General features: G+C 44.0%; 1 protein-coding gene across 1 annotated transcript in view; it reads right to left on the reverse strand.

The window, feature by feature from the left end:
* The window catches only part of LOC120844576, an 81,488-nt gene that overhangs the window by 8,132 nt on the left and 51,121 nt on the right, over nt 1–22,235 (reverse strand). The window contains exons 10-14 of the mRNA XM_042289062.1: nt 21,886–21,971; nt 14,517–14,587; nt 12,553–12,722; nt 7,591–7,676; nt 2,859–2,929 (exon numbers count right to left, since the gene is read on the reverse strand). Coding sequence (XP_042144996.1) covers nt 2,859–2,929; nt 7,591–7,676; nt 12,553–12,722; nt 14,517–14,587; nt 21,886–21,971 — 484 coding nt within the window. The remainder of the gene's footprint in view (nt 1–2,858; nt 2,930–7,590; nt 7,677–12,552; nt 12,723–14,516; nt 14,588–21,885; nt 21,972–22,235) is intronic.

Here is a 22,235-nt window from a genome sequence, read left to right on the forward strand (position 1 = left end):
TAAGGGGTTGCGTCCGTCAGCAAACAAATGATGACGCAGAACTCTGGACGGCACAAAGGACGGTTCGCCACGGGGCTGACGACGAGTGTAGCAGCGGAGGGGGACAAGGTTTGTTGACTTCCCCGTATCCCCCCGAAACGCCGTCATTTTAGTTCCCGTAGCCGCCACCGGCGGCTGCAGATCGGCACATAATTTGTTTTTTGCCTTGCGATTACACAGCAGAATAGCCGTTTTTTGGGGAAAGGTGACGCGTTTTTGGTCACTTGGGCTTGTATAAACAATATAAAAAATGCAAACTGGCAATTCTTTTAACATTAAAACCGTTGCACTGCCCCTTTAAAGGGATGATGAACTGAAATCTGAATTCCACAAAACATAGCGGCAAAAGCGTGCAACGGGATGCTACAAACACCAAAACACCACTCATGCAGCAATATCTCGAACGGACGACCATATTCTTCAAAAAAAGAAGGCGCATTTGACAGATATGTTTACGCCTTGTTTCTCCGAGAAAGAGAGGGAACGGCCTTGCGTCTTCTCCGCCTTGAGGGGGCAAAGCGAAGAGAGGAGGAAACGAGATATATTGATGTCAAGCGCCTCGTCGGCCTCGTTCAGTTTCGACCTCTTTTTCCAAAAATATGGCCGTCCATTCGAGACATCGCCTAATGAGTAGTGTTGTAGGGATTGTAGAGTCCCGCCTACATCTCCTGCATTGTTTTTTTCTGAAATCCAAATTTCGGTTCACCATCCCTTTAAGGGGGGACACTACCCAGAAAAGTCAACTTCTGTACCGCTTGCTTGGTTTAAATCAGCTATGCAGTAAAAGTTCATACAGTCGAATTTCGTTAATTCAAACTAACACGCAGGTCCCATCCACTGCGTCTCTATTGGAGGAAACTCCCGGTAATTCAAACTTTGCTTTATTCAAACAAATTTTCGGTCCCCCTCAAGTTTGAATTAACGAGATTCGACTGTGTGAGTTTCAAGACCATCCCTGCCAAATTTCATTGTCCTATGTCAATTCTGAAACTTGTTATGAATGTTACAACATGTAGGTAAATGTGTTCACGCATGAAAACTCGTTTTAAAATGAAATAAAGAATTGTGGTTTTTATGTGTAATATAGCCATAGGAATACCAACAGCACATACCCAGGTAGTTACTTTGCTATATTGCATTGTTTTTCCTAAGATTGAAATGTTTTATGTCTGCACTTTTTTACAAATGTAGTTTTTTTTAGCTTAAAAGATAGTTAAAGTAGAAAAACTAAACAGCCAGGCATGTTCCTCACAAAATTCTATCCCAGAAAACCGCCTAAGAATAATTCTCTAATCTGTAAGAGGAAAACGATAGTTCTCCTAAAGTGAAATTTATGCCGAAAAGTAGAACGGAGAAAAATGCATTCAAAATGCTCACACCCCTACATTTTCTTTATCATCGGTGGACCGAAAATAATTTATAGAAAATTAACTATGCAGTGTAAACTAATGAAACTTTCTGCGAGTATTCTCTAGATGTTGATGGATGTAAATATGTTAATTTTTCAAAATCAACTTTATTTGCAGAAATTGTTTTTTCTGGGTAGTGTTCCCTATTAAATCCTCTCTCTACCCAACCAATTTTGTATATTATGACGCTTGTCTATTCTCCGCCAACCTTCAAACTTTTTGTTTCGCAGTTTTGGTTTTATCACATTTTTTTAAATTTTTTATCTAGTAGTCTGGCAACAGTTTTGAAGATCCAAACTATGGCATCTAATGAAGATACATAAACATTTGACTAGAAAAAAAAGTTTGCGCGCAAGTAGAGAATGGTGGAACAGTGAAAAATATGGATAAGAATTTTTCTCTCGCCACCAATATTTTACGATAGGTGACCGTTTTACTTGAGGCTATCGTACGCACTGATATTATTGACATTTTATAGTGATCCACAGAGGTTACGCGAGGCCTTCGGACTTTTGTCCAGTGTTGCTGGCAGGCCACAAAGCTATAACTTGCAAGTTTACCTTACAATTCTTTTAGAGCGCAGCTCTTAGGCGCCCGTTTCCGGCTTGAGCGGCGTCGGCGTAACCAAGGTCACCCTAAGGGCACGTGACCCCTCCCAAGGTCATGTGACCCCCCTGTGACACCCCCCCCCCCCCCCCCCCTGGAGCATATTAAAGAATGAGGGGAGGAGGAGGAGGAGGAAGGGTCTACCCTCCCCTCAGTACCCTTCCCTCCTCCTCCTCCTCAAGAGCTGCGCTCCAATTCGGCGTTACAGGGAGTTGTAAACGGCTTTCACTTTTTTTTTTATTTCAGCTTTCTTGTTTTTATTGATCGTGTTAAACATTAATATCTTTAAAAAAAATATGTTTTAAGCAATTTTTTTAGATCTCGTCAATAAAAGGGTAAATGCGATAGCATTTCTCGAAGTAGGAGTTCAGAGCAAGACCTACGGTTTGCAAACACCGAGCACAAATTGGGTTCCGCCCGAAACTTGCCAATCCGCATGGCTGTTTCCCCGCAGGCACTTCGGATTGTTTCTGCACACGTGACTCCTCTACTCTGGCTCTGCCACTCGGTTACTCTCATTCACTCATTCAGCCGGTTTCGCGGGCTTCCGTTGCAGCAAAGCCCATCTCGGATGGGCACCTCTGTTACAGCCCCTGAGGGAGAAGCACCGGCCAATATCCAAGTAAGAAACTCAAAACGCACCCTGGTGTCGTGTCCTCCCTTCCCCTCCCTCCCTCCTTCCTTCCTTCCCTTCCCTTCCCTTCCCTTCCCTTCCCTCCCCTCCCTCCCCTCCCTTCCCTTCCCTTCCCTCCCCTTCTCCTTCTCCCCCCCCCCCCCCCCCCCCCAAAAGTGATGAAGTCTTACGGGTGAATTCCCTTGGTCACCAGGAGAATGTCCTTCGTGTTGTACTTCGAAAACAGCTCTTCAACATCGTGCTGAAACGAGAACACGGAAGACGAAAGGCGTCAGCGGTTGGTCGGTCGGCAAAAACACGGCAACGAGGTGCAACGTACGTGCGCGAGACTACACAGTCGACGCTTGTGAAGGATAAAAGAGTGAAGAAAAGACGAGGACATGATTGGGGACTAACGCCAAGTCGGATAAGTATCACAAAAAATGGCTGTTTATTTTTGACAATGCCGATCCAACCAGAGAGCCTAACATTTTAGTGCCTTTAACGCCGCTCCACATTCGAGTTTGAGTGCGAGCCAACAGCCTTGCAACTGCTTTTAACCACTTACAATGCACCGTCTGTCGGGAAGCCCTGGAACACGTCTGATTTTTGAACACTCGTATATTGGGCGTCATTCTTCCGCCGTGTGCTTAAAATATTTCTGACAATACGGTCGAATCTCGATAGTTTGAATCTGCTTAATTAGAACTTCCAGCTTATTCGAACCGACGCCGTGGTCCCGTCAAAACTATGCGTATCCAAATGTGCCAAAACGCTTGTTAACTCAAATGACTAAGTGTTTGCGACAGTTAATTTGCACGTGCCACGCCGCCGACCCCGCTCTTGGCAGCACGCCAACCAGTGTTGTACGGAACGGCGTTCCTGGAACGCCCTTCCTTGGAACGAAGGAACGCCACCGTTCCATTTTGCATCGGTGGAACTGGAACGGGAACGCGTTACATTTTTACTAGAACGGACAGAGGAACGGCGTTCCTTTCTTTCGTTCAGTGTGGTAATTTTTTATTTCATTTCCAAGAGGGAAATTTTATAAGTACTTGAAGAGCTGTATCTTTACGAACATATTGTCTTTTAACTGTTAACTTTTTGACTACTTATCTTAGAGTTTATTTTGTGTGGTCTTCGCCTGGTAACAGTCGGGTGCAGGGGAGCTGGTGGACATTGATTCTTTTTTGAGTGCCCGAGACTGAGGTACAAAAAGCAAAACTTATAGTCGCAGGAAAAGACACAGAAAGAGGGACGTTCCAAGCTCAGCTCCTTTCTATGCCGCCGCCGCCCCCCCCCCCCCCCCCCCCCCCCCGTTTCCACTATTCCTCATATTCCCAGAAATCTAAGACAGACCAAAGCCATTTCTGAACTTCCATAAAGAGACCTACAGTTATAACAAAATCACAGACTACCAGACATCGAACGCACCCTTGTATCCCGAACATTGGTCACTTAAAAGATACATAAAAATTAACCTTTATTCTTTCTCCCCTTGTCCCCCACCTTCAAACTGAACAACGAATCCAACTTTCACAAAGACATACTTGTAGTTTTCAAGACTAACCTTCCAAAAGCCCTATCCTCTCCTTCACTTGTTTGTCTTCCGGACAGCAAAATCGAGGAGCATCTGTTGTTAAACTGCTGTTAAGTTCGAACAAGGGACTTTGTTAGATTGAAACTGTGAGGTTGTTGTAAAACGCTCGTGCAATGTGGGGTAACAGTACATTTGGCTCGTCTGACTCGTTCACCACAAACATAATTGTGGTTAAAAGATGAGATTTTTAAACCTGAATCTATTAACAAATCAAACCTTGATTCCGCTTGTTTTCTTCTCTTGGTGCCCTTCCATCACGACATATAAATTTGTATGTTCGCATATGATGAGATTGATAAAAAAAATTGATTAATCTAATTAGATATGGTAATCAGCAAAATAAAAAAGTAACGTATGTGTAACGATACGTTCCATATTTTTAACTGTAACGGGAATGAGTTCCTTTTTCACATATGGAACTTGTAACGGGAACGCGTTCCGAAAATCAGAAGGAACGAGGAACGAGCTTTCGTTCCTTTTTTTGAGGAACGTGTACAACACTGACGCCAACTCGCAGGGCGGCGCCTTTGACCCGGCAGCGCGGCCACACGCCGGCTGCTACTCCCGTCTTCGGTTGCAAGCAACCGTGACAACCGATCACGTGGTGACCTTGAACGCTGGGGTGCAACGTTGGCAGAGGGGAAGGCAGCAAGGGGGCGGCAGTGGTGTCGTCGGGGTAATGCAGCAATGGTGTTAGACGAAATACCGCCGAGGGCACCTCGAACCCTTGCAGCAACCGATTTTTCGGACGCCGATTGGTTCAATGTTTCGGACCTATGAGAGGAACTGTGACCTACCCGATAGAAATAGTGCATGCTCACGATTGATGTTTCGGGCAGCTTGAAGTTCGAAAGTTTGGACAGAATCGTCGGGAGCAATCAGCGGGAAGCATCACTGAGAAGCCACCATTTTAGACTCTATGTTGGCTGCACATGGATCGGCTTGGTATGGCAGCGCTACTTGAGTCCTGTTAAGTCCCACCACTAAGTGACGCTATGCCACGGCTTTTTTTGTACTCTAGCTGCGCTTCATTATCATCACCATTGCTACCACTTTGCTTTGTTCGTTCACTTTCTGTAGTCAGGGACTTGCACCTTCCATCTCGTCTCGATCATGTGGAAAGTGTGGAAGTAAGAAATATGTGTGGAAAGCACTCGACCATAAAGCTACAAAAGAAGGCAGCGATTCTCAGGTTGCTGTAGCATAGAGATTCACTCGCACGAAACGGGTGAATAAGCTTGATGGACCTTTCAAAGACACAGCTAACAAGAAGGCGAGCTGGTTTAAGTTACGCATAAATAGAACCAGAGACGAACAAACAACAAGACAAGAAACAAACGCACCGTTTGAAATGTGCCCTGTACTACCTACTCGTAAATAAATGTTCCCAAATTCATACTTCATCTGTTAGTTCAGTGCACACATGCCGCCTAACGCAGCGCTGCACGCAAGTCCTCCGTTCGACGAGCTTCCTTTGATCAAACTTCATTTAATTCAAACAAATTTTCAGGCCTGATTATCAAGATTAGACTGTAGTATAAAAGGCCATTTCTCAGAGATAGAGTGTAGAGTTGATCTCGCAACTACTGCAAAAACCTTCAGTCTATACTTTGTTTCACCTTATGTGCGAGCGAAGGCAAAGCTGGAAGCGCGAGCACGAAAGCTCCGTGCGTTCAGGCTTTGCTCGAGCACGCGAGCTGGGGAGAAACGCAAAAAGCGCTGGTCTCGCGCTTTTAGCTTTGGCTTTGCTCGCAGATAAGGTGAAACGAAGTATAGTTATACGCATAGTGGAAATGTTCCAGCGCCACCCCATAGGTGGTGCCAGCGTGCTCTCTTTTCGTAAGCAGCTACAAGCAGTTGCAACGCAGTCGATCAAACTCATACGGAAATGAGTAAACCAGCGGTAACCATGTAGTGGCTCATCGATTAGTCTCAAAATGTAAATGTTGCGCTAAATATTTTTTTTTATTTTCCCGGAAAGTTTGTTTTAGGACATACATGTACTATCTAAGCACTTCGCAAAAAAAGGTTTGTTGAGAGTTCAGTGGTTCTTTAAAGGAAAAAAACACGTGGAAAGATCTACTCTTAAAGCAGTAGCTTTATAGGGCTAAACAACCTCAGGAAAAGCTTAAACACGAAATGTGGAGGTTGGTCAATTTGTAACTGCTAAACGACCTTGAAAAAAAAAAGCCAACCAGTGGCGGGTATTTAATACGGGTCACCGACGTAGAAGCTGAGTGCGCTGCTGACTGAGCCACGAACCCAGCACGCAGGAACGGGAGGAGCAGAAGCAGGTGGTGTGAGGAAACGCACAAAGCAGAGAGGGTTGGACAGGTCAAAAGAGGAGCAGAAACAGGTGGTGTAGAAAGAATGCATGGAACAAAAAAGCGTGGAAAGGGCAAGAAAGCATGCTTCTTCCTTCTTGGTGAGCAAAAAAAAAACGTTCAGCGCAAAGGCAGTGCTGAGGGGAAGCGTGCTCAGCGCCACAAAAAAATACTGGTGATGTAATCTGTTTCCATACAAAACCATGCCCTAGGCACCAGCTGAACTAAGAGCACCACCTACCCCAGGCACTGAAAGACTAGGGGTCATCCTGCCCCAGCACCATCCAAACTAAGACCATCGTCTACCATAGAAAGCTACCGAATTTAAAAACATTCAACAGAATTACTACACATGAAATCTGCAGGGTATGCAGGTAATCAAATAGAAGAACTGCATGCAAACTTTCAGCTCTGTAAGGCAAACCTGGAGGCACTACTGAAGGATCACATGTGCCATCCTTAAAGAATAAAAAAATTTGCCTGCTTTAAAAATCTACAAATTTGAAATGGTGCAGGTAATCAATTGTTTTTTTCTGACAGAATGAATACAAAATACCTGTAGAGGATTACTACGAAAAGAAGTATCACATTTTTTTGGCCGTTTTTGTTAAGACAAAGAAGATTGTTTTCTCTGTTTACTAGGTTTCACAAATAGCTAATTTTTATAATAAAGCAATACGAAAATTCAGAATTCAAGAGCATAGTAACTGGCTGCAAAAAAATTTAGTACAAAAACTACCAAATCCAGATTTCTCTATAGTTTGTTACTGAAACTGAAGTTTTCTCAATACGATGTCAGCTGCCAAAAAGGGGATTGAGATAAATCTGTTTGGTAGTCTGAAAAGTTCCACTCTGGATAAGTACTTTAGTTACAGCAATGAAATTTTCTGACAGCATCCGTTGGGAGCTCTGCAAGCTGATACAACTACTTCTCAGAAGTATGACTTTCAACAAAAAATTTTAATTCTGAGGTAGAGGTTAATGCAGCACACATCTTACCTTTGTGGTTCCACAGGGAAGATTGGCAACATACACCTTGTTCTTGTTCAGGAATGTGGAAGAGTTCTGGTTGACCGTATTAGGACCTGCACATAGGGCACAAGCTCCTCACGACCATGCCAAGGAATCGCCCGTCATCACACCCACTCCCGTCACTCACAAGCAGCTGACAGTGAAACTCCACATAAACATCCTATAGGCCCAAAGTATCCTAAAAATTCATAAAATTGCAATCACGTGAAGCCGATTTCCCCACTGAAAATGTGATGCAAGGTCGGGACACACCACTTTCTGAGCGGATCTTTCCGCTCAGGAAAGGCATACCCCAGCAGCAATGTTAGCACGGTGACGATGGGCACTTGTCGACCAATCGGAAGCCACCCCTCGATTGCAAGCTGTCTCTCCAAGAGAGGTGGGCTTGCGATTGGCCGACGAATGCCCATCGTCACCACGCTGACACCGCTGTTGGGTTATGCCCCACCTTTACTGAGCGGAAAAATCACCTCAGCAAGTGTTGTGTTCTGACCTTTCATCACATTATTAATAGAGAAATTGGGGTCATAATTCTATCTCGGTTTATTTGTAATCCCGGATAATTTGCAAAACTTGCACGGTCCCGTGGCTTCTCACGAAAATATGACTGGATCATGAGTGCTCCATGCGTGCCTACCGGGTCAATTCGCCGATTTGGTCTTCCAGGTTCAATTTTCAGTTGCCAGTTGGCGTCCAGATTCAGCAGCAAAAACAAACATGGCACATCTTCACAGATCCGTTTCCTCTTTGCTGGTCCACGCGCTTAGTACCATATCTACTCGCATAATGAACACACTTTTTTTCCCCAAATATTGACCCATATTTGGGGTGGGGGAGGGTTGTGGTTGCACCACAGTAATCATGCTCTATAAATTGAAAACCTTTTCTAGGCTGCTTTTGGTGTGCCTTTTGTGGAAGAAAAAGCACCCTACCAACCTCACTTAGCACGCACAGCAACACGACCGTTCTTAGGCCTAACCACTTTCACTCGCTGTCTGAAAGCGGACCACAGACGACGGCGTGTTTGTTGACATCAATGCATCCGATAGACCAGGGGTGGCCAGGCTGACCCGGCCTAAGAGCTGCAAACAAGACCACGAAACTTCCAAGAGCTGCGGGGGGGGAGGGGGGTGCAAACTTTTGTCTTGTGCAATAAACGAAACTTGAACTACTTTTAATATGTCCAAGTCAAAAGCAGTCCAGCTGTACGTAAGGTAGCAGTAGCACGAGACTACCAAACCGCAACCTATCTTTCAATTTAAAACGTATTTGATTTATCTTTGGGGGAAGTGTTTGTGTGACCGGGAGGGAAACGGGGGAGTGTGTGTGTGTGGGGGGGGGTTAGGGGAGGGAGCCGCAAGCCTCACCTTAACACGCCAAGAGCCGCCTGCAGCTCGCGAGCCACAGCTTGGCCACCCCTACGAGACGAAGAATGTCCGGGGCTGGGCAATTCCTCAAACCAAGCTTCGTCAAGTGTGCGCGCCACTCGGTTTCACGGTTCATCACTTCCACAACTACGCACTTGCGGCCGCTTGCAGCCATAACGAAAGCGGCTTGGCTTGGCTTGACTTGGTCTGACCGCTTGGCGACAAAAGAAAAGCGACTCAGTGGCTAGCTAAATTGGACGCAATTCGAGATTCGCGGAGCCCAAAATGGGAAGTGCGTTCATTACGCGAGGGAAAAAAAAAATATTGGTACTCGTTTTGGGAGGTGTGTTTATTATGCGAGTGCGCTCATTATGCGAGTAAATACGGTAGTCCCTTTGTTTGTTTTCTTGGCTTGGACAGTCGTTGAGTAGGCTTAGTTGCTCTCGCCTCACATGGAGTTGATGATCAGTGTCAGTGATCGTTATTCTTGTCGCTGCGCCGCTGTGGTTCGGGCCGTTACAAGGTGCACAGGCCAAAGATGCCCAAGTATAAATCTTTAAGCTTGAAGCAAAAGATTTATCTCATCGAAGAAGCAAACAAATTGAAGTGCTCAAAAACGAAGCTTGGGAAGAAGCACCAGGTGCCTATCTTCACAGTTTGCACCATTCTGAAGAACCAAGCAAGGATCATCGAGGCGCACTTTAAAACGCACTCCGCAAAGCGCTCGTGAATTCAATTTCCCAGATACCCGGACGTCCAAGCCGCCCTGCTAATTTGGCTCCAGAGTGCCACCGCAGCACACCTCCCTGTCGACGGCACAATTTTGCGAGAGAAGGCCAACGATTTAGCTTTGAAACTTGGACATGAAAAATTCAGGCGAAGCAACGGATGGTTTTCCTGCTTCAAGGAACGGAACAACTTGACATTCCTTACGATGTGTGGTGAGAGCGGCAGCGCAGACAAGACTGTTGTTGAAAATTGGATAGAGCACACTTTGGCTCCACTTCTAAGCAAGTACAGCGCAGATGACGTCTACAATCTGGACAAAGTAGCTCTTTTTTACAAGATGCTTCCCACAAAAACATTTGCAGCGAAAGACATTGACGTCAAAGGACGGAAACAGCCAAAAGACAGGATCAGTCCAGTGCAAATATGACAGGCGAACACAAGCTGCCACTCCTGATCCTAGGAAAATCAGAGAAACCACGATGCTTCAAGAATGCTCCGCTTCCACCAGCCAACGAACTCGTCTACCGACACAACAAGAAAGCCTGGGTCACAACAGCCATCTTCGAGGAGTATGTGCGACTTCATGATTGCAAGTTTGCGGCAGCAGGACGAAAAGTTGTTTTCGCCGTTGATAATTGTCCGGGCCATGGTGACATTCAGAACCTCAAAGCGATCAAGCTGGTCCTCCTCCCACCGAACATGACATCCATCTCGCAGCCAATGGACCATGATGTCAGAGGCGGAAGATCTATCGCCACCACCTTCTGAAGTGGATGTTGCTCTGCTACGATAATGGCAAGGGCTACTCCATCAATCTTCTTGGGGTTATATGCCTGATCGTGTATGCGTGGAAACAGATGAAGGCAGAAGTCATCAAGAAGTGCTTCAAACACGCTGGATTTCCGAAGGAACGGCCGGCCGTGGAGCAGGAGGATACTGCGGACACTGCCAGTGCTAATGCCAGTGTTGTCCCTGGGATTCACGATGAGGGAGAGGAGCTTTGCTCCCGCATTAAGGACGGCGACGGTGAGTCGGTCGGCATGAGGTTCACAGACTACTTAAACATGGAAGAATATGAGCAAACCTGCTACGCAGACCCTGAGAGCGAAATAACTGACCGTGTAACGGCAGAAATTGACGACGATGATGAGCCGCCCCGGGCCCCCACTCTAGGGGAAGTTATACAGTCGCTGAAAGTCGTCTGCAGCTTTCCGGAATGTAACGGCGGTGATTCTGAGATGTTGTGCCTAGTTAACCTTCTTGAAAATATGACGTTTGGCGCCGCTAATTACAGAACGCGGCAGTCCCACATCAACGACTACTTCGGTTGATCTTCTCTCGTTTCGACTACTCGTTTAGAATAAAATGTTTCTTTCAAGATTCAAAGCTATGCGCACAATGTTCTGTCATTTTCCTTCGTTTTTCGATAATTCGCAAATCCACTTGATTCGCATATTTTTTGCCATCCGACTAACTTCAAGTTAACAAGGTTCTACTGTAGTTCTTGGATGCTTAGAATGCTTAGGGCCCGTAGAATCAGTTATGACCAAGAAAAGACAATTGCAAAATCCTCTTTAGGGCCCCTTTAAAATGACCCACTGAAACGGCATAGTAATCAATGCAAATAACCATGAATTTCAATATACAATGCACATTTCAGTTTTTATCTCACAGACTGCTGGTCTTTATAGTGATGTGCTTCTCAGTAGTGATTTCAAATGTGCAATTAGCTTTCCAATAGCTTTACTAGATCCTTAATTATCAATAAATTTGTAATTTCAATTAGGTCGTCCTTACGGGTCGTTATCGTAAAATTCTGCAGAAGATATCAGAAATTTTTATAGAATTTCATCCACCACGACATGTTTTGTACAGTGATGCTATTTCAAGCCTATTTTCGCTAAATTCAGTGGAAATTTCCCACTAAATGAAAGGCGAGGAAGGGGGGCTACTAAGGGGGAGGAAAGGCGTACCTTCCCCTCCTCCCCCTCGAGAGCTGCGCTCTAATTTCGTATTACACAGAATTGTAAAAGTCTCATTTTAAACCCCAATTTATTTGTTGCCTCCAATGGCAATGGCACTTAGTTATATTGAAATAGCAACAAAACAGACTTCATTATATTGAGACTAAAAATACATGGGGACAAGAAGTTATGAAAAGTGAAAAAAAAAAAACCGCATCTCCCCGTGGTGAATGATGTTGATTGGGGCGAAGCTCTGGTGGTGCTTGTCTGCGTAGACGCTGAGCCGCAGCATGCCGAGCCTTTAGTTCGTTTTCATCCATGTCACACTGCGGTCAAATGCTCAAATGCGTATATAACCACATTCCACACCACACATTCTCTTGCTGACATGGATGAAAACGAACGAAAGGCTCGGCATGCTGCGGCTCAGCGTCTACGCAGACAAGCACCACCAGAGCTTCGCCCCAATCAACATCATTCACTGCGTGGAGATGCGGTTGGTTTTTTTTTTTTTTCCCTAGAAGCACAGGAGCACCTGCTCGTGAGCACGAGCACCCGACGCCGGACATCGGACGGACATGGCTAGCCCCTAAGTAGCTTCGCCCCTAATATTTCGTTAAATCTACAATTTTGTTACACTAAAGTTCGTCATATCGAGGTTCAACGGTATAGTCCATTACATCCAAAGGTATGTTATAACAAAATCTGTAATAAGCGAAGTTTGCTCAATGGCATACATAGGAAAACCAACCAAACTTCACAGATCGGTATGTTATAACTGAACGTCTGTTGTAACGAGATCATACTGTGAAGTTTCCTCGAGGTCGAAAAGTTGGACAACCCCTGGTTCTTTGCAATGCGGCACCTACCTGTGCTAGGCGGTGCCTTAGAAGATGCCTTAGCTGCAAAAGATTTGATCTTGGCCGACGGGTTGCTCCTGCGGATGGCCATCGGCTTTCCGTCTGCATTGAGGGCGCCGTGAAGGTCTCGAATGGCCGCCTGCACTCCGTCTTCGCTTGCGAGTTCCACAAAGGCGTAGCTGCAACCGGAAAAGAAGGTGAAACCGACACGCCACTAATGACCTCGACTACACCACAACATGCCGAGAACTCCGAGCAAAAGAAACTTGCAAAAGCACTTCCCCCAGCTATTCCCTCTTTTTCTCTTCTCTCACGGAGGCAGCACGACATCTAGAACGAGTCTGACCGGTGTGTCTAGCGTCCTATCCCACCCATACATCAAAAGTGCTCCCCAAGTGGCAACAAAGGGCGTCAAAGAAGCCGGAGTGTCATGCTGCTGGATGTCGCGATCTTGGCAGTTGGTGCCAACAGTCCCAACAAAAAGCGCGAGCGAAAGCGAGTGTCGCTGTCGTCGCAGAGTCTTAACTGCCGGCTTGCAAAGCTTTTGACAAAACCTATAACAAATACAAAGTCAAAATTCGTTTTTTCACTCTTTCTTATCTGTTTTCATGGCAGTAAACGCCCGAACGGCCCACAACAATGCCTTCTTTCTTTGAGAAGAAAAAGGCTCAATTTGACGTAAGCCCGTATTCAAATTCTGGGTTTTTATTTGCAACCTTGCAGGGAGAAATGTGTTTACTTCAACATTTTCAACGAAGAAGCACTAAATACAGTAATACCTCGACAACTAGAGCTCAGCCACCTCAAAACATTGTTTAAGTCGAAAGAGTTCCTTGTCATGGAATGAACTCCCATGGGCACAATACATGCACTCGCCACTTATTTCAGGACAAACCTTGGATGTCTCAAAACCTTGACAACAAATATAAAAACAAAAACAGGCAAAGCACAACCAACAATGAACTGGCGGCCTAAACATTGGCTAATGGAGAAGCAGCAACCCGAAACCAAAGGCACAAAAAAGAAAATAAAGAAAGCAAAATTGTGCCTCATTCACTCATCTCGAAACTCCGCTTACATCAAATTTTTTTTCAAGTTTTTATGACTTTGAGAGATTACTACTCAAGTGATCGGAATGAAATTTGCAGGGGAGATTTAACATCAGATGTATGTGTATTGTGCTAACTTTCAGCTCTCTAGGACAATTTTACATACCTGCATGAGAAGATGTGTCCCTTTTCGTTAAGAAATCTATTATATGCAAATGAAGCTTTAAGCACCATTTTGACGGCCTGAATATAAAGTGGGAGATGTGGGACTTTGGGCTATCTAGTTTTTATAACTCAAATGTAAATATTTCAAGAAGAGTTATCATTTCAAAATATGAGATGCGTATCTGTCCTATGTCAATTTTTCAAAACATAGTTTTTCCTCAATGAAAGCTTTAACTTAAAATAAAGGAGATAGCCCAATTAGCCCCGTAATTATCAGTTCAGAAACATCTTGATTGTGGTATCAAAATACTTTTACCTTCGAACGAAAGATTCCTTCGTATGAAATTTGCAGCAAAAAGTGGAACTGAGAAAAATACATTCAAATATTGAACTTGTTTACTTTGCTACCACCTCACAACATGTTGAAAATATTTTATATCGACGTATAATGTGTTGAAAATATTTCATATCAACATAACTATTTGGCGAATGGTTATCAAATTTAGTGTAAGGGTGTATAATTAGTTTCTAAAATTGAAAACCTCAATACTGGAATTTTTTTTTTTTTTTTAATATTCGAAATTTAGGTTCATGTCCCTCCTTAAACAGAGTGGTCACTGTAACGGTATCGCACCACACTAAATTGGCTTCTGCAATTGCTTAATCCGGACTCACTTTATTTGGCCATGCCGCATAGGTGCAAAATTATTACCGATTGCCGTGCAAGAAACGTTGGTGCATGCATTAACACATACTTACACGAACGAGCCCTTGCTCTTCATGCTCACGCTGGCCACCCCATACTTCTGCAACATGGCTTCCAGATCGGCCTGCGAGAAATGGCACACGGCTCAGCATTTTCATTGGCCGAGTTTGGCGACGTAAAAACTGCGTCCTTCGTTTCCCGATGTTCATGGCACAAGTGTCCGAACATTCCAGTCCAGTCGAAAGGACTGCACGTTGTCATAGCGACGTCTTTTTGTGCACTAACTGTTATCTCCGAGAGTTTGCTTGGCACCCACTTTACGTGCAAGTTTTCACTTTCATATATGTGTCTGTTTCTGCTGTCTGTGCTTACATTTAAAATCAGACAGCAAAAGCAGCCTCCCGTCGTAATGCCAAATAGGTTCTTGAGGAATAATGAATAAAAAAGTCCAATATTTTTTATTTTATTTAGAGGATATTACAAGCCATTGAAGGCCCAAGTAGGTGTGGGATACAACATATACATTCACACATACAACGAAAGCAAATAACACGACATTAAAAGGTTTACAACTAACTAGCAAATATACAGGATATATTATTTAAAAAAAGGGGAGGGGGGGAAAGCAAGCATCAAGCAGTATGTAATTCCATCATGCACTAATACAAAAGGACCTATCCAGACGTGGTATGAAGGTTTATACAATCCTAATGTCCATACGAAAAAGATGAAGGTGCAGCAATGTACAAAGCAAAACATGCTAGTTATCAAGACGCTCAAGACCTTCTACAAAGTTGATGTCGATAAATAGTTCGAGAGGCAAACTGTTCCAGGCGCTAATAGTGCGAGGGAAAAAGCTAAACTTAAACATATTAGTATGTGCACTAAACATATTGTACCTCCACACTAAACATATTAGTGTGCAGGTTGTAAACATATTACAACCTGCACAAATTTTTTGTTGGTTTAGGGTAGGTTACATTAAGTCAGGTTACTGGCACCAAGTCATTGCATAAATCCCGGGTTCTAAAACTGCGTTCCTAGGAACCCAGGAGTTCCTCAAGAGTTCACTCATGCTTTCCCTGAGCTCCCAAATTCCCTTAAAGGAGCTCTGCAACGATTTTAATGTTGAAAGAATGGGCATCTTCTACTTTTGACATTGTTCATCTTGTCACATAGGACAGAAAACACATCTTCTTCCTTCAAAATGTTGTGATTCCGCCGCGCAATAGCGAGGCAAAACTTAGAATATCCCCCGACCTGCAGCCGCGAGCGGTGGCCATGAGAAACACGCGGCGCGACGTCAATGGGGGTCTTGTAGAAAGATAGCAAGTTGTGCGAATACCTGCTCGATAAAAGGTAACTTTTCTATAAACGTTGTCATTCCAGCATAAATATAAATGCGTCAAAAACCTGGCATCATCGACAAAACTTTTATTACACAAAGTTTTAGTGGCGCCATCTATCCTAGGTCCACAAAACCGTCAGCTCTATCTGCTACCGCGAACTGCCGCCAGAAGCCGGAGGGGGAGGGGGACAGGGCCAGACGGGCGGCTACGGCCGGACGCGCGGCTATGGCCGGGCCCGGATGAGACTTTCTTCCTTTCACCATATTGTTCGCGCTGCGCCCACCAGCACGTGGTCACGCGGTTATGAGCGGATGAGTTCTCGCTGCTCACTGATGGCTCTAAAGAGAGAGCTTCACCAGAACTCTGCGCCACCCACATTGACGTCACAGCGCACAAGACTCGGAAGATGGTGAAAGAGTGGAGAGCTGCCGAAGACCTCAATCTTTGTCCTTTTTTAAGATAAAAACTAAGACATGCAGGCAAAAGCGTTTTTTTTTTTTTTTTTTTGTCCTTTACTTTAAAAAGGTCGAGACACCAACTCCCAAATTATTTAAGCAAAGCACTGAAACTGTTGCACAGGTCCTTTAAAGGGGTACTCCGGTGTTATCATCATAGTCCCCGATTTGCCTCAAAACTTGCTAAACACACCAACAAAACATCGCTAAAATGGTAACCCAAATATTTGGCCCAAATAACTTTTTTCGCAAAGTTATGGAATTTACCATTTTGGTCCACATCGTGTCTTTCTAAGTGAAAAGCTCTACTGGCAACATTGAAAAAGTGACGTCAGTGGAAGTGCAGGGGTTCACTCTTTGGGCTGTAGACATTGTTCCCAACTGATTACAAACAGTTTCATGGTGTCAAATGAATGCTTTGGAAAGTTGCTCCAGCTCCCGCGCAGCAGTGCGATACAAGTGCTCGGCATAGTTCATTGTTAGACTGCCCGCTCGAACCGCAAGCCGGCCATCCCGTGACGTCACGGCAATGAAAAGCGCGGGCATATTCGAATTTTGGATTTGGCGTCATTTTCATTTGCCGATTTCAAACAACTGTTTTGAATTTCACGGGGGGGGGGGGGGGAGGGGAGCTCCAGTTTCCCCTTCGCCCTCCTCAGATATTTCGGACTGTTAAAGAAAACAATACGGGGAAAGAGGGCATGGTCGAACTTTTTTTAATCTAAAATTATTTATGCATATGTATAGCTACTGTCACACTTCACTGCATAAAAAATCGCATAGATGGTGGTTTTTTAAGGTTGGTTCTCACATGCAGCGAAGCGCTGATGTAACCCTGCTCACGTGCCGTCAGGTACTTATCGTATGCCATGAGCAACAGTTTTGTTGGTGCGATACAAAGCTGGTGAACGCTCCCATCGGCACATGCTTAGCACGAGGTCAGCGCTATGCTTGTAGCGCTCCGCTGCATGTGTGAACAGGCCTCTAGAAACTCGTTGTCAGGAGGGAGGCACTACTCGTCACATGCTCGGTGGCTCGAAAATTCAAAGCTATGTCTTTTCGACCTAAATAACTGTGCCATTGGTAAAAAATAATCAATAAATAAACATAACAATAAATGCAAAAATAAAAAGCCTGAGAAAAAAAAAACAATCAAGAACCCGCCGAAGTGTTGTATTCTTGCATATTCAGAGGCCCAGAACTATGAAACAAGTTTCTCCTACCAAAATGTGTACAGGCCAAAAGAAACATGTTCCAAGAACGTAAAATGAAAGAAAAAAAAAAAAACAATTTTAGAAATTTTCTCTTATGAATTAATTTATTCCTCAACGTGAAAAAAACAATAAATACATTATTTTGTATTCTGCAGATGGTAATGATATTTACTGTCTCTGGTGTTAATTTAAATGCGATACCCCAAACAATGTAGGCAAAAAAAAATTTACCAAGTTTAGGGCATAATTATCCGTAGGTACATGTTTGGATATTTATTCGAAACTCGTTTTGAACAACAATAATCATATTTTAAAACGACACTCACCTAGGCTATATATATAGATCATTCTTAAAAAGTTTAACATCTCTACTATAAATAGCTTTGGCTATAGTGCGCTTCAAATATGGCACAAACGACAATTGTCAATCACCCATCGTCCTTCTCGCTCCTTCGGGAATCTATTTTTCTAAAACCAAGCATGCCAGATGATTGAAATAAACGGCATTGTCTTTCGCAATTAATGCGGCGCCACATGTAAAATTGCGAGAAAAAAAATTACGAATGTACCTCACTGCCTGAATCCAAATGAAACCGCCCGCCGGTCTTTCAAAGTTCGACGAACTTCGAACTTTTACCCTAAAAGTTCGAAGTTCGTTGAACTTTTGACTTTTCAAGAATCGAGAGTTCGATAATTTTCGAATTCATTAGATTAATGAGCTTGAAAGTTCGAAAATTATTGAATTTCTTTGCATAGGAAGTTGGAAAGTTCAAAAAGCTTGGAAATTTTTAGTGCAAGAAGTTCGAAAGTTCGAAAATCATCGAACTTTTTAGTCTATCAAGTTCGAAAGTTCAACAAGCATCGAATTTTGCACCGTAATAAGTTCGAAAATTCGAAAAGCGTCAAACTTCTTAGCTTAATAAGTTCGAAAATTCGACTTTCGTCGAATTTCTCGATATCGAAAGTTAGAAAATTCGAAATCTTTCGAACCTTTCGAACCACCTGATTCGATCATCGAAACTTTGATTCGAAAAAAGTTTGCGGCATCCCTAGTCTGGACTTTAGGGTCGTGCCCCGCGCGAAAGGAGACAAGAAAGATAAGCGGAGAAGCCCTCACCTAAGCAACAAACGAAACAGCTTGCGAAAGGCAGCAAATTAAAAAAAAAAAAAAACAAGCCACAGAAGAGAAAAAAAACAAAGAGGAGCTTTTCTTTTTCTTTTGCACAGCGCAGTTTGGTTACCGGGTCGCGCATTGCGCGCAAGGACGTAAGAAAGAGAAGCAGAGAAGCCCTCACCTAAGCAATGCCTAAACAAACAAAACAACTTGCGAAAGGCGGCAAAAAAAATAAAGACAAACTTTTTTTTATTTTTTTCTTCACAGCACAGTTTGGTTACGAGGTCGCACGCCGCGTGCAAAGAGATAAGAAGTTAGGTTGATTTTTCAGGATAAAAGGTCCGTTCATTATGCGAGTAAATACGGACACAAAAATTTTACTTTGAGTAATGAATGTGCCCCCTCCCCCAACTTTGCATCGATTCTTCAGAAAAAAAGTGTGTTCATTCTGCGAGTAAATACGGTAACTTGTTTAAAGAAAGCACCCCTAAGGATAACACCTTCACCCATATTGTGGGTCCATGCACTCGTTCATACAGACGGTGTACTCCTGTGAGGGTGCACATAGTGCAGGCACGCACGTGTGCGTGCTGATGGGGAGAAGTGACAGTACGCCGCCGCCAGCGACAAAAATGAATTACGAGAAAAAAAAATAATAACAAAACAAACAAAGAAAACAATTTTTTTTTTTTTTTTTTTACTTCTGAAAATGACTGCCGCACAGCTAACTCTGCTCTGGAAGAGCATTATGTACGCATGTTCCAAACCATACAAACACACATACAAACACGTGTACATGCTTTCAGCATTTCAGTCTCCCCCACTATGGTTTCTCCCCCAACCCCCCAAACAAACTCCTAAAAACATTGCTGCTGATAATATAAAAATAATAATAAAGTAATGGCCGGCTTGGGACATTTCCTAGACTTGAATGCAATGCCCGTGTCCGGCCCCTTCATGAATGTATCCGTGAAGCCTTTACCAACAACATATAAAAAAAGGCAAAGAAATGGCCTATAAGTTTACTCTGCTAGCTCCCTTAACTGAAATAAATGGTGTGTGACTGTGCAATATGTGCACACTGCATGTTCGTGAACCGACACACACTTTAGGTGTCGTAAAAAGCGGGGATTCTTAGAATGCATGTGGATACAATAGACCGTACGCGGAGCTGCTTGGTGGTGTGGCAGCACTGTGCATGCGGCCATCTTGGTAGCATCAAGTATCTCGAGTTTCGGTTTCTCAGCATTTCCAGAACATGGACGCTCTCCACTAAGTGCGATACGGAAACTTAATTGTTTTCTCACTTCCGGTCACCCAACGTAGACAAAGGACGAGGCCGTCATGCCTTTCATCTCTGAGGACACTTTTAATTCTTTTTTCGACGTGAACACGCATGAAGTCGCGCTGTTTAGTGGTAGACTGCTCCACGCCAACACATGCAACTCGAGGTTAGTTCTCTTTTTTTTTTTTTTTTTTTTAGTTGTTACTGGCGAAAGTTTTTTTGGAGGTGGAAAGCTCTGTGTTATTCTCAAGGAAACTGTGCCCTGGGCAATATTTTTCAGGCGTTGCAAAGAGTTCAAATTGGTTTCAGATAGCACTCACCTCAAGCACAGTTGCACAGTTGATGGATGTTGCACATAATGAAGATTTGTTCAACCCTGGCAGAATAACTGCATTGACTGTCTCAAACCCTCCCCTCCCTTCCCCCCTCCCCCCCGCCCCCCCCCCCCCCCCCCTTCTTTGCACTAAACAAAGTCTTTACCTCAACTGCCAACAAAAAAAAAAAGGAGATTGTGAAATGAAGTTGGCACCGCTCGTGTTGTTCCACTCGACGTCTGCAACTTAAGTTTTCGCCGCCGCCAACATAGGAATTCGTCGAAGTGGCGTTCGACAAAAAAAGACAGGAAAATCCGGTGTCAAACACAAAACAGAACAGACACATCGTCCACGTCTGTTGTGTTCTTTATTCAACATGACAGCGTTTTAAATATTCAGGTATATTATATCAACAAACTCTCCTGTTTAGTTTTAGAGCTGTTTTACAAACCTCGTTTACCGACGCCAGATCAAGTGTATAGAAATTGCCGCAAAGCAATGAGATTGTTTTCTGGCTTTCTAAAGTAATTATTTTTTTTTAATAAATGACATTAAAGTGAGGGCTCTCTGGTGCGTTCAGCTTTTGTTGTTTACTGTTAACCATACGCATCTTCAATTATTGTTGGTGGCATAGATTATTAAAACTGTCATCTTTTTGACTCGCTTAACAGCCTTGGTCTCGTCCACTTGCATTGAGCTGCTTGCGCATCAAGAACGCAGGCCGACACTACGACGTGCATCAAAGACCAAAAACAAATAAGTTCAGAAACAAATTCGGTACAACTTCATGAATATATGAGGGCCCAGTTCAATAGTTTTAGATGGCTTCACATGGCGCGACAACGTCCGCATGTTTCTTCGCGTTGACACCGACTGTTTTTGTCAAGTCTCAAGTAACAAATAAAAACAAGAAAAAATTGTGAGCCCTGTTCACGTTTGCATTTACGTCGGGCACGAATCGAAGGTTTATCGCTGAATCCGCAGAGGAACGTAGCAAAGCGTTGGCATCGCATCTCTCGCCTATTAATCCGACGTCGCTGTTCACTGTCGTACATTCGGGCTAACTTGCAAATCGCTATCGATACTCGTTCGTGCAAATTAAAAAATAAAAGAACTTGTCAAATGAGCGCACAGAACACCACAATGCTACAGGTACAGACGACTGAACTCTTAACAAACCGAGGCGTTCTTGCTATCGCGATTGTTTCGTTTTTGTCGGCGGTGGAATGCTTTGGTTCGACGATAAGGTCGACCCCTCCACTTCAGATTTTCAAAAATTGAAAAATGGGTCGACCTACATTTGTGTGAATACGGTAGCATGTGACCTCCTTTTAAGAAAAACAACAACACACCTTTACTCAAATTGAGCTAGCTTGCCTTTGTTATATAGGCTATTCCGCAGGACGTCGTCTCTGACGAGACATTTCTTACAACCGACACTTTGTACAGCAGTGCTGCTCTATTGTAGGGTGTAGAAAGTTTATGTTGTCCCCAGTTTAGCTTTCCTAGCATTGCTCCCCCCCCGAGACCACCCCCCTTCCCGATACATGTCCAAACCGAGCGTCTTTTATGGAGCACCGTAAAAGGCTACACATGCCTTACACCTCTATCTCTAGAATGAAGCACCTCAGGCATGACACAAGTATGCAAAAAAAGATTTTTTCACGCATGCTTCGACTCCGATTACTCACCTGGGTTGTCCCGTGCCTCAGATTTCCCACATAAATCTCACGGCATTCCTCTCCAGCCCCCGGCTGAAGGCTTGGCGTCACAGGTTCTGGAAAAGCAAGAAAAAGAAAAGCAAAAGATTAGCTTAAGTTTGATCATTGTGCCAAATGCATCTAAGTGTGGTAGCTTTATGGGGTAGGGGGTGCTCTTAGTTTGGGCAGTGCCTAGGGCAGGGTTTTGCATGGAAACAGATTATGTCACACCAGTGTCTTTTTGCAACGCTAAGAGCGCTTCCCTTCAGCAACACCCGGACACAAAGCCTTTGAGCTGAATTTCTGGGTCACCAAGAGAGGAGAAGCACGCTTTCCTGCCC

The sequence above is a fragment of the Ixodes scapularis genome, unplaced genomic scaffold (genome assembly GCF_016920785.2).
Source record: "Ixodes scapularis isolate PalLabHiFi unplaced genomic scaffold, ASM1692078v2 PGA_scaffold11__112_contigs__length_91849675, whole genome shotgun sequence".
Taxonomy (NCBI): Eukaryota; Metazoa; Arthropoda; class Arachnida; order Ixodida; family Ixodidae; genus Ixodes; species Ixodes scapularis.